Source organism: Leptopilina heterotoma, unplaced genomic scaffold (assembly GCF_015476425.1).
Source record: "Leptopilina heterotoma isolate Lh14 unplaced genomic scaffold, ASM1547642v1 Lhet_145, whole genome shotgun sequence".
In the NCBI taxonomy this organism is placed as follows: domain Eukaryota; kingdom Metazoa; phylum Arthropoda; class Insecta; order Hymenoptera; family Figitidae; genus Leptopilina; species Leptopilina heterotoma.
Window position 1 is genome coordinate 818,185 of NW_025110863.1, and position 12,883 is coordinate 831,067.

General features: G+C 27.8%; 1 protein-coding gene across 1 annotated transcript; it reads left to right on the forward strand.

Annotated features, from left to right (window-relative positions):
- Positions 1-237: 237 nt before the first annotated feature.
- Positions 238-7,753, forward strand: LOC122498287. Its single transcript, XM_043605970.1, has 4 exons — positions 238-536; positions 1,274-1,507; positions 1,657-1,782; positions 7,056-7,753. Exons 2-4 carry the CDS (start codon positions 1,316-1,318, stop codon positions 7,311-7,313), a joined length of 576 nt encoding a protein of 191 aa, XP_043461905.1. The 5' UTR covers positions 238-536; positions 1,274-1,315; the 3' UTR covers positions 7,314-7,753.
- Positions 7,754-12,883: the final 5,130 nt, after the last annotated feature.

Consider the following 12,883-nt stretch of genomic DNA (forward strand, 5'->3'; position numbering starts at 1 on the left):
CCATTTTTCTCAGTGTTGAGGTGGTGTTAAAGTTACACTTAGTGCAGGCAACGAAAACATACCTTTTCTTAAAAAATCGCGATTTTTGATTTTTAAACAAACTTTTGGGGACAGTTATTGAAGTTTTTTATTTGGAGACCAGTGCCTGTCATACGAAATTTTTCAAACTATGCGAAAATTATTGTTTCAATATTCAGTTTTGAAAATTAATAAATTTATGCACGAGTTAATAAAAAAATGTTCATGTTGCCTGAAAGCAACACTGGTCCTCAAAGGGTTAAAAATGGTCAAAAATCGCTTGACGTATTATGTATTTGGCCCCTTACAAAAAACTCTAATTTAAAGATTGGTATGTTTTTGGGCCCTGCGTGTGTAGCCGTATCATTAATTTCCGACGGTAGTGTACATGAAAAATTTTTTTTTACTAGAAACGTCATGAAAGACCGGAGACTTATAAGGAATACCTTCAACATGGATCACAAACGGATATTCCGAAATCAACATGGTACCGCTATCAACAAAAACTTAAGAAGCAAGTAAGAAAATTGATTTTTAATTTTTGACATTATATCTATATAAATAAAATCAGACTTTTGTCTGTACATTGCTTGGAATTTGTAAATTCATGTTTAGTTTTACTATTCGAGTAGTAAGAATTCCAATAATAACAATAAAAAAAATTATGTATGCATGTTTATATGTATGTATTTATGTTCGCAATATTTTGTCCGGTAATAACTCAAAAACTGTTGGATCGATTAAAACGAAACTTAGCAGTCTTTTAGGTATTAGTCTAACTTAAAATCTTAGTCATATCCGATTAAAAAATATTAAGAGGAACAAAAGTTATAACTTTTTTCACAAAAATAAAAAAATTCAAATTTTTTAATTTTTTGACAAATTGATGTAACACTTTCTGTAGCAAGTTTTAATGTAAAATAAAATTAATTCTGTGGATTTACCTATTATTTATATATATACAGACAATAGTACGTTTTGCTCATGGCGCGTTTTCAAGTACGATGCTTTAGACATAACATAAAAAATTTTAAAGTACATACTACAAATCATATTGTAACAATGTTGGGTAATAAGATTATATTTAGTCATGCAGAAAGAGCAAATAGATGAAATTTGTTTTTTCGCCTTTCATGAAAGGAGTGAGATGAAACTATAAAAAAATGTCTTAATTATTATTTTGACAATATTCTTTACATTAGAGAAAATTGGTTGATCGATCCTAAATTTTATTAATTTTTTTTATCTGTGGCAGGTACAAGAAGTGAACCAATCACCGTCTAATGTAGTGGAGTCCATGGATATTAATGATGAGAATAATTCACAAGTTCAAAATTCTCAGCAAGAATCGAATAGACTTGAAATGGAGTATAATACTAGTGGAGTTTTACCAACTGAAGATCACGATATTGGACTTCTTCCGAATGTTGAAGAAGAACTAATTGACGTTTTTCAATATGAAGAAAATGACTTAAATAGTCCAGCTATGGTAAGAAAATGATTTTATTTTTAGACATGTTCTGTAATATTTTAGAGTAAATTACAGTTAGAATTATTGCGAATCAAAAAATGTAATTATTTTTTATATAAGAAAGATTTATATAACATAATAATAAACGTTGAAAAAAATGTTTGCAGACATTAGATCCAAACTCCATTTTAACGCAAGAATTAATACAAAACATTTATTCTGTGATGGAAGAATTGAATGAGGATATTGAAGATGATTCAGACAATGAAATTCCTAATAATCAACTCACTGAGGTAATATTAACAATTGCTATTTCTTTTTATAAATTTGGTTACTGGAAAAAATAATTTTTTTGTTAAGAAATGCATAGACCAGCACTTCAACCCTACGAAGACTTTTCTATCAAAAAAACACACAGAACCCACATTGAGAGAAAAGAGGGAACATTGCAATACATTTGGAGGTTGTGTATGCCAATGCAAGGTTGGTTCAACTGCGTACACTAAAAGGGGCTTGTAACGCGCCCCCGAGGGCGCGGTGCTGACTCTTTTCCCGCGGTCCTACAAATCAAGTCAACAGTACGCTCTCGAAAAAGTCAGCAGTGCGCTTTCAGGGGCGCGTTACACGCTCCTTAGAGAAATAAGTAGAACCAAAATTATATTGCCATACACAACCTCCAAATGTACCATAGTGTTCCATCTTTTCTCTCAGTGCATTATATGAAAGAAACTACACATCTAATCTTGACATCAACCTTAAACATGCAAATTTAACATTGAAAAGATTCAAGAAAATTTTGTTACAACACGAAGAAAACTTGAAAGCACTTAGACTTTTCTCATAGCACTGATTACTGCGTGGAATTAAAAATTGAATTTATGCAGAAACTAATCTTTACTTTCCTTGACAGTTATGATAGTTTTAATGCCCATTAATGAACAATAAATTATTTAGAGCTATATGAATAATATCTTTCAAAATAAATAGATAAAAGTACGCTTAATCTTAAATTAAGACTTTGATAATAATTTTGAACAATTATTTGAGATCAGTTTAATCGTAGCCAAATAACAAATCTATTGACAATACTTTTTCAATCTAAAAAAATTACGTTTTATTAACCCCTTCACAGTGTTTGACGTCTATAGAGGCCAAAATAATTCGTGCCCCCAGTGTGTATGACCGCTATAGCGGTATCGAAAAAAAAGATATATAAAAGTTAACGAATCTTGCTAAAAATGCCTACTCGGGGGTTTTCGGGGTCGCTGAATTTAAATCCGTTATTGAAAATTTTAAATTGAAAATGGCGGCTTTAAAATGGCGACCAAAATTTTTTTTAAGTTTACGAATTTAGCTGAAAATGCTCATTCAAGGGTTTTTGAGGTCTCTAAATCCAAATATTTAGTCAAAAATTTAAAATTAAAAATGGCGACCAAAAAAATTTAAAAGTTCACGGATTTGACTAAAAATGTTTACTTGGGGGTTTTTGGGGTCGCTGAATTCGAATATTTGGTTAAAATTTTTAAATTCAAAATGTCGGCTTCAAAATGGCGACCAAAAATTTTTTTAAGTTTACGAATTTGGCTGAAAATGCTCATTCGGGGGTTTTTGAGGTCTCTAAATCCAAATATTTAATCAAAAATTCAAAATTCAAAATGGCATCTCCAAAATGGCGACCAAAAAAATTTAAAGTTCTCAAATTAGTTCTTGAAACTTAAAGCAGAGGAATTAATATGTCCGATGTTTTAAAACATTGTGAACTACTCAAAATCGATCAATATTAAAAAATTTAATAATAGTAATTAAAAATTAGTAATCCAAAATGGCGACCAAAAAAATTTAAAGTTCTCAAATTAGTTCTTGAAACTTAAAGCAGAGGAATTAATATGTCCGATGTTTTAAAACATTGTGAACTACTCAAAATCGATCTATATTAAAAAATTTAATAATAGTAATTAAATTAAATAGGTCGTAACTCCGGATACGACTAAGAGCGGTGTTTTAAATAGTTTGTGAAAATATATATAAATATAATATATGTAAAATATATTATACATATATAAAAATATAAACCCCAAAAGACTCAAATAACTATTTATAACCACATTCGTAAACTTTTAAATTTTTAGTTGACATCTTAAAGTCGCCATTTCGAATTATAAAATTTTAACCCAATATGCACTTTTTTTAGCCAAATCCGAAAACTTTAAAATTTTTTCGGTCGACATTTTGAAGCCGCCATTTTGAATTTAAAAATTTTAACCAGATATTCGAAATCAGCGACCCTAAAAACCCCCCAAGTGAGCATTTTAAGTCAAATCAGGAAACTTTAAAATTTTTAAAGCCGCCATTTTGAATTTTTAAATTTTAACCAAATATTCGAAATCAGCGACCCCCAAAACCCCCAAGTGAGTATTTTTAGTCAAATACGGAAACTTTTAAATTTTTTAAGCCGCCATTTTGAATTTTTAAATTTTGATCAAATATTCGGATTCAGCGACCCCGAAAACATAAAATATAATAATATCAAGTAATTAAAAAAAAATTTTTTTTTGCACATTTGTGGCACGGAAAGCTTATTTTGACTACACTGCTAAGGGGTTAATGTTAAAGTACAACGTGCTGTTTAAATGAATTTGGCAGATTTGCAATAGTATTAATTTAAATAAATAATATTTTTTAATCTAGCATTTTAAAAGAAATTGCAAAACATACAGTTTCTTTTAGCTAAATTATTGAAAAAGCGAATCCAGAAACGTATCTCTTTTTGGTTAGAACAATTCGACAATGGTGCATTTTGTCAAGGTTGAACCACCATTTATACTACATGAATTTGACAGATACTTTTTTAATAAATATACAAAAAACATTGGTATACACACATACTCACACATTTTGCCAAAGATATTAGAAAAATAATATTAAATCCTATAAATTTTGTTAATTATTTCATGAAGTTAGTTTTTTGTAACAATAACGTTTTACTTTTTTTGTATTTGCAACTTTTTACAAGTTGTAAACAATAAAGAATACATTTTTCGTAACGCTAAAAATGATATTTTATTTTTTAACGGTAATGCCCTTCGAATTTCAAACATGGTCCGACCTTGACTGTAAGGACAAACCTGGACTAATAATTGTTATTATTTATTAACATTTTTTCTGTTAGATATAGAAAGACGCATTTTTTTCTAATTTTTTCCTTTTTTGGACTTATGTAGTTATATAAATTTTTAATGTGAAATCGCTGTTTAAACAATTGTTCAAACAAATAATTGTTATTTATTAATTTTTTTTATTACACCTAGAAGGGTGCAATTTTTTTTCTAATTTTGCAATTTTTTGACCTCCTTATAGTAACCAATAAATATAAAATTTTAAATTGCTATTTTAGCAAATTTTTAAAATAAATAATTGATATTTGTTAACTGTTTTTCTATTGCATAATTATTTGTTTAAACAATTTCTAAAATAGCGATTTGTCTCTTAACATTCTTTGGTTTTTATAAGTAGGTATAAAAATTAAAAATTAGAACAAACTGCATCTTTCTACACGGAAAAAAAAAGTACGTGAATTTTTCATTGACTCGGTACTTGACTTTTGGATACGACACAAAATACTAAAAACAGTCTAGTACTTTTGCATGAGAGTTTCAAAAGCAGTCAATGAAAATTTCTAGTACCTTGCTTGAGAATTTCATTGACTTTCAAAAAAACTGTAAAATAAAAAAAATAATTTCCACTTGTTCACACCGTTTTTCTGAAATTCACTCATTCATTCACATATTTGGATAATTAATCACACAAACAAAGAACAATTATTGTATCACTTTTCGACGTTCGTCAACACTTATGAACTAACCTGTAACACACACATATATTCGCGTATAACTTAAATATAAGCACACACTTAACACTTAAAAGTACGTATCGAATTGTTCTTATATACCACATGGTGAAATTTTTCACGACTTCTGAGACATGCTATTTCACTGAAAACTGAGACTTACATAACATTCTGTTTTGTGAGAAACACAAAACAAAAAATATTTTTTTGAAAGTCAATTCTTGAAGACAAATATATATTAACACTATTTGTTTTTCATAAAATAATAGTATATTCACATCTGAAATTAACACAAACGGAAACAGACGATCAGCTGGCATTTACCTTGGGTAGAAACGCGCAACGCACACTGCGCATGCTCTACAGAATTTTCAAGCGCAGTCAATTAATCTTTCACGTACTTTATAAAACTGAACAAATGACTTTTCGTTAAAATTTAAAAAACACTGTTGCCCATACTAGTACTAGAATAATTCTAGGACTTTTCTATATTTTCTAATAAAAAGTATATGGAACAGCCTTGTATTTTGTGTCCTATCCAAAATTCAAGCACTTTCAAGGAAGGATTCACGTACTTTTTTTTTCCGTGTAGGTGTAATAGAAAAAAGCTAATAATTAACAACAATTATTTATTTAAATAATTGTTAAAATAGTGATTTGATATTTAACAATTATATCGGTTATTATTTAAGTAAGTCTGAAAATTGCAAAATTTAGAAAAAGACTGTATCTTTCTAGATGCAATAGAAAAAATGTTAATAAATAACAACAATTAATTATTTAAACAATGTTTAATAATAACTATAGCAAATTCAATTTAATATTTTATTTTTATTTATTAATTTAACATTAAATAATACCACTAAAAGCTGCTAAAATAGAAATTTGCTTTTCTCTATTTTGTTTTTAGAATTATTATAAATTAGCAATAATAAATTGTTTAAAGAAATAAAAAATTTGTCGTAACATTAATAAATTAGATTACTAGGCAACATAAAACAATTATAGAAAAAAATTCTTACGTTCACCGGGTTAAACTATTCAACCAATTAATTTCGAGCTTGCATCTAATTACCCGGAAAGAAGCGATGACTGGAATAAGTTTAAATTTGTTTATTCTTTTCAATTGAGCTCCTCTCGTTGTTGTCTTAAAATGACAAACAGTGACAGCAATGTTTCGCATCGTGTGAATTTCATTGTGATTTCAGTCCTAAATTATTGAAATGAAACATTAAAACTAGTGAAAATATGGTTAAGAACGCACAGTGCTTACGATAAAATACAACATTCTCTTATTGAAATAAATGAAAGAAATTTTCAAATGCTTAATATTTAACGTCAAGTTTTCTATACCTAACCTTTTTGTCAAGTGAAATATTGAGTGATATTAAATCAATTTAGTGGAATAGAAATTTCTACTTATTTGTTGTACTCTCTTATTTTTTTTAATGCACGTTAAATTTACAGACTTCTTATTAGATCGAAGGAAATAAATATTTTAATATTGTTAAAACAAGTTTTCCTAGTAGAAAGGTTTTAAGTATAAATATTTTATTATAGAAAAAATGTCAAAAGACAACAATTTTCCAGAAAAACGAGAAATTTTAAATTTTGTGAAAAATTGTGTTTCTTTTGTTTTGCGGCTATAACGATATAAAAAATTTAGTCGTTCATTGAAATCTCATATTCTATTCGTATTTTAAAAAATATTTTTTCTAGGATCCAGAAGAGGACGACAATTTCTTGGTTGATTACGAAGAATCTAGCAATGTTAATGAAGACTACGTTCAGTCTACCGGAAAGTATAAAACATTGGAAGAGATGACATCATCTCCTGAATTTCATGCTCCAGTAAATACACCTGTAAAAGCTACAGTAGGTGAAATAGTGATAATGATAGTTAGATATGCTCTTCTTAATGCTCTGTCATTAACTGCTATTTATGAATTATTTTGTCTTATTAATTGTATTTTTTGACACCTATACTGCCAAATACTAAATATTTTATTGATAAATTATTTTATCCAAAGAACTTGTCAACTTTTCATGCAATCTGTAAAAGTTGTAATGGATACGCAGGCACATTTAAACCTAACAAAGATCGCACTATTAGATGTCAATTGTGTAATGCGTCAGTTAATGTTAAAAAATGTGACGTTAAAGATTTTTTTATAACAATGGATCCCACAACGCCTATAAAAGAATTAATTGAGAGCAATGCAAATTATTTTGATTATGTTACTAATAAGAGATCTCATAAAAGGGGTTTGGTTAGTGATATTTACGATGGTAAGGAATATCGTCAATTTGTAAAATCATTAGATGAAGTCGATAAGAGTCAATATGCAACTGTAACGTTTAACATTGAATTCAATTTAAATTTTGTTCAATTTATTTTCTATTATATATTTTTCCCACAGAGAAGAATTCATCTTTTAAAAATAGAAAATAGCATTAAAATTTTGCATTTATTATTACATTGACATTTTGCAGAAAAAATGTCAATATTTATAACTATATTAATAAACATGAATTATAAATACATAAATATAATTATTATCTTGTAAACTACTATTATACTCCTATCTAATTAGGTATTTTAAAATTACGAGTATTTAAGTGGAATCGCATACCTGATTGTATTCGAGAACTTGAAAATTTTGGTTGATTGAGTAAAACCGAGTACACGATAGAATTCGAGTTTTCAGTAATAAACTATTTATCAGTAGACAGTGAAAAAAATTTATTGTACATACGTTTTAAATAAAAATGTTACACTTTGAATACGATTGCAATTAATCTTTAACCTTTTAAAAAAATTTTATGACATTTTGTAGACTGGGATACACTAATGTATAAAATGACATGGAAAACAAAAGCATGAATAGAAATGAATCTGCTTGTGAAAATAAAATAGTATATTTCGTAACGAGTGCGAGAAGTTGTCAATTTTTGAATGAGCTCTTTTTTTGGAACAAACTGTAGGCGAAGCGAAGCTTCGCCTACAGTTTGTTCCAAAAAAAGTGCTCGTTCAAAAATTGGCAACTGCTAGCACTAGTTACGAACGATATTTTTTATAACAAGGTGCAAAAAAGTGCCCTTTTTTGCACCGCGTTATGAAAATTAATTTAATTACGTACTTACCTTTCAATTAAGACTACAAATCACGATGTTTTCTAATAGTTACTATTAGAGTCAGAAAAAATACTTAAATTTTTAATTTTCAATAGGTATTTCTACTTAAGTAATTTGTAAGTAGTATAAAATACACTACATTTTTATTCTTTAAAAATGTGAAAAGCAGAATTTTCTTATGAAAAAGGGGACCAAAATAATTACTAAACAAATTTCTACACAGTCACTGATTAACAGAAAAATATAATTATATTAGAAAAATTAAAAAAAATATATATATCATGGTACGACGTAGGATCCGACGTAGGATCCGAAGTAGTTTACGGTCCCAAATTCCGATGTAGGATACGACGTAGGTTACTACGTTGAATCCGGTGTCGTATTCGACGTACACTTCTACGCCCATAATGACGTAGGTTACGTCGTTGGTTTCAACGTAAGATACCACTATGAATACTACGTAGGTTTTTTCAGTAGGGATCCTATACTGTTTATAACAAATATTTAATACTTTGTTTATTAACAAATACTTTAATTAGAGACTTTATTATGTATTTATCATTAACTATGAACCTTGCACTGTAAGTTGCACTTTGTCTCGTGTGTTAAAGTTAATTTTTTTAAAAGTTATGAGAAGAAATATTTGGACGAGTATACTCGTCCTTGCGCATTTGGTAACAACTTAGTTTGGACGAGTATACTCGTCACGGTACGCAGGAGGGTTAAAAACATGTCACTTATTTTCATATTTTATATTCTGCCAAAATGAATTTATTTTTGCACACTCACTACGAATAGGTTACGCGCTTACACTCACTGTTTTACCGATGTTACAATAATAAATGAATAACCTCAAAACATCAAAGCAATTAAAATGTGTCTCTATCCTACAAATTATATAGTGGAGCAGCAAAATAATTGATTAACGGTTGTAAATAGTTGTCCACTACTGTCCCGTCTGTAAAATGGTAACTAAATACTTTATATCTCCTATAAGTCAATTATTAGCAAAAAGTTTTAATTCTTTAAGAAATCTGACAGTTTCCATTGCTTTCTAAATAACATACTTATGTTTTGAATCAAGAAAAGAGCAAAATGTACCATACTGTCCCCGTATATTAAATGTATCCTACTGTCCCGTATAATAGCTTTATTCTTATTATGTGGGTAAGAGTTTTTAAATTCAATGTATAAAAAACAGGAACTTGGTTTTATATGATAAGAAGTTATTTATATGAATATAGTATAGATATTGTTAATATAATATTTGTTCTTTTTTATATACTGTTTCTTTTTCAAATGTCCCCTACTGTCCCGAAGTACCTTAACCAATCTTCTCTCATTTTTTGTATAAAAACAAAAAAAGTTTGTTGTCCACGCAATAGAATTAATATTTATTTATATAAACGCATCTTAACATTTACACGAAAAAAAATAATTTATTTAAAAAAATAAAGTTGAACGAAAACCAAACAATAGTGATCATATTCTGACAAAAAGCTGTCTGCCATTAAAAAAAATATTTACGTCTAATGTTATAACCACTATCTCTTTCGATTTTTTAGAACATTAAATAATATAGAAAACTAGATTACAAATACAAAATCGAAAATTCACATTTTAACTATCCTGCAGACTATATTTTACCATTTAAATGAAATGCGCCACATATCTACACATATTCACCTATAATATAATGAATAAACATAACTATTTAATACGATTTTAACTGCTTATGGTGATGTTTAGAAATATTTTACTTTTACAACGAAAACTCAAAAAAAACATTTTCCCTTGTCTTTTCTAAAAATTTGTCAAGAATGTGATCGTTTGTTTTGGAATGATATAAACAAAGGTTGTAGAAGATTTTCTAGACACTGCAGCGAATTTTAAGGCTTCTAAGTACGTGATATTCAAAAGCTCCCATTACCCTACGCTTTCCTACTACTCAATATAACAAGAAATTAAAAATTATCTTAAAAAATAACAATAGAAAAATAAAAAATCTCAATTTCTCAATTTTTTTAGAACCATGCAAAAAAATTATGAAGGACTTCACCCACATTTAGTAATGGGACAACGACATCGGAAAAATTGAAACATCGATGTTTTTCCTTCGAGGTCGATGTTTTCGATGTATCGAGGTTTTTTTTCCGATGTTTGAAATCGATGTAAATTAAGTGGGGAAAAGAGGGTTTTTAAAAATATTTTTTTTATTTTTTGCCTCTAACAATTTGTGATTTTTTATCTTTTAAACAATTGCTCTTATCGCTTTGTAAATCTTTAAATTTTGTTGTTGTTGATTAAAGCCCCTCTTTAGCACTTTTGCCTCATTTTTCCCTAAATTGTTATTAAAACCAGTCAGTATCATAGGTTTTAACTTGCCCAAAATCTGAATTATCCTAAAGTGCTAAACAATTATAAAATGCTATATCTGTCTTAATATATTAATTTATATTATTCAACTGGCAGAATTTAATTTTCATTGATTTATATATTTCATAATTAGTTTTCTATTGCAAGCTGGAAATTGCGCTTTTAAAAATTACCATTTTATCCTAAATTTTTTTTAAATCTACTTCAAATGTTATTATTATAATAATAGAGTTGAAGTTATCGATCACCCCGAGTCAGGTTAAACAAAATATAACAATATTATATTATATTATATTATATTATATTATATTATATTATATTATATTATATTATATTATATTATATTATATTATATTATATTATATTATATTATATTATATTATATTATATTATATTATATTATATTATATTATATTATATTATATTATATTATATTATATTATATTATATTATATTATATTATATTATATTATATTATATTATATTTTTAACGAGGGCGGCTGCGCCGTTGAAACGTTAAAAATATAATATTGTTATATTTTGTTTAACCTGACTCGGGGTGATCGATAACTTCAACTCTATTATTAAAAGCCGAGTGATAGCTTCAATCTTTAAGTGTTATTATTATAATTTTATAAATATATTTTTTGAAATGAAGTGTGGAAGTGTGAAAAAACATCGAAACATCGATGATTTCTTTTCGATACATCGATGACATCGATGTTATAAATTATCGATATAGATGTTTCATCACAACATCGCTGTTTTTCTTTCTATGTCCCATCACTATCCACATTTACATTAACTTTTAGTCACAAAAGGTTGAAGAATAACCCATATTAAGCGATATTCTTTACGAATTCTGTAAAATATTGGAATTGGCCATCTCTCCTGTATGGCCATCTCCTCCAGACTTACCCTAATTATAGTTAATTTTTACAATCGACTTCTTCAACTTCGATTGTCTACATCTAAAGTTTCTGGAGTCGATTTTATTTACTGATTAGTTCGTTAATTGCAATCGTGTAGGAGGACTTATTAAATTATTACAGCGATTGAAAATATCACGTTCCAGGTTTCCGTCTGTTGATGTCATCAAGTTGGGAACGTGAATTTCGGGTTTTGCTGCTACGGATGATGAATTCATTTGAAGATAGAGTCTAAAATTAATTAAAGTTTTTAACCAATTTCTGATCAATGTGCTGCAATATTTAATTCTTTTATCAATATTTTATTCAAATTTTTAGTTATTAATGATTACACAGCTGCACAAAAAAAAGAAAAGAGTGTCATTTTTTGGACCGAAGTACCTGATGCTCTGAATACGAATCAGTTTTACTCTTCTTAGTGATAAATATTTAAAATTTTTTAAATTTGACTTCAGATTCATAATAAGCGATCCCAATATCCTCTATAGATACCAAGCTTTATTGAAATCCATTAATTTAAAAAATTCATTTACCCAAAAATCCGATATGATTTCATATATAAGTAGAACATATTCGATATAGAAACTTATAAGAAGTTGGAACGAAGTAATTTGGTCTATTGTCATAAATTTACAATGTTCAGCTGAATTTCGAGTCAATTCGTGCGAATTAGAATTGGCTCTTTCTCGGTTTGCTTTTTGCAATGTGTAGATGATTCGGTATTCGCACCCTCCAAGAGTTGGATTTTGCTCTCTTGAATACACAATGCGATTTATTCGAAAAGCTCCATATAAAACACAAAAGACCGCGTATGATTGGTAAATTATTAAGTTTCGCAACCAATCACGTATTAGCTTTAAATATTTTAGCGAACACCATGTATATTTTCGAGACAAAAAGCACTACAAAAAAGAATAAAAGATATACCCCTCAATATTCTCTTATTCTCATTTCTTACATAGTCCATATCAAATATTCTTATAAAATATTTTTAGCATTATCTTTAAAATTCAAGTTTTTTATTTTCTAATGAATTACTAGAAAATTGGTTTGGTATTCAAATTTTAGATAAATATTTTTCTAAGCCACACGCTAAAAAAAGTTCTA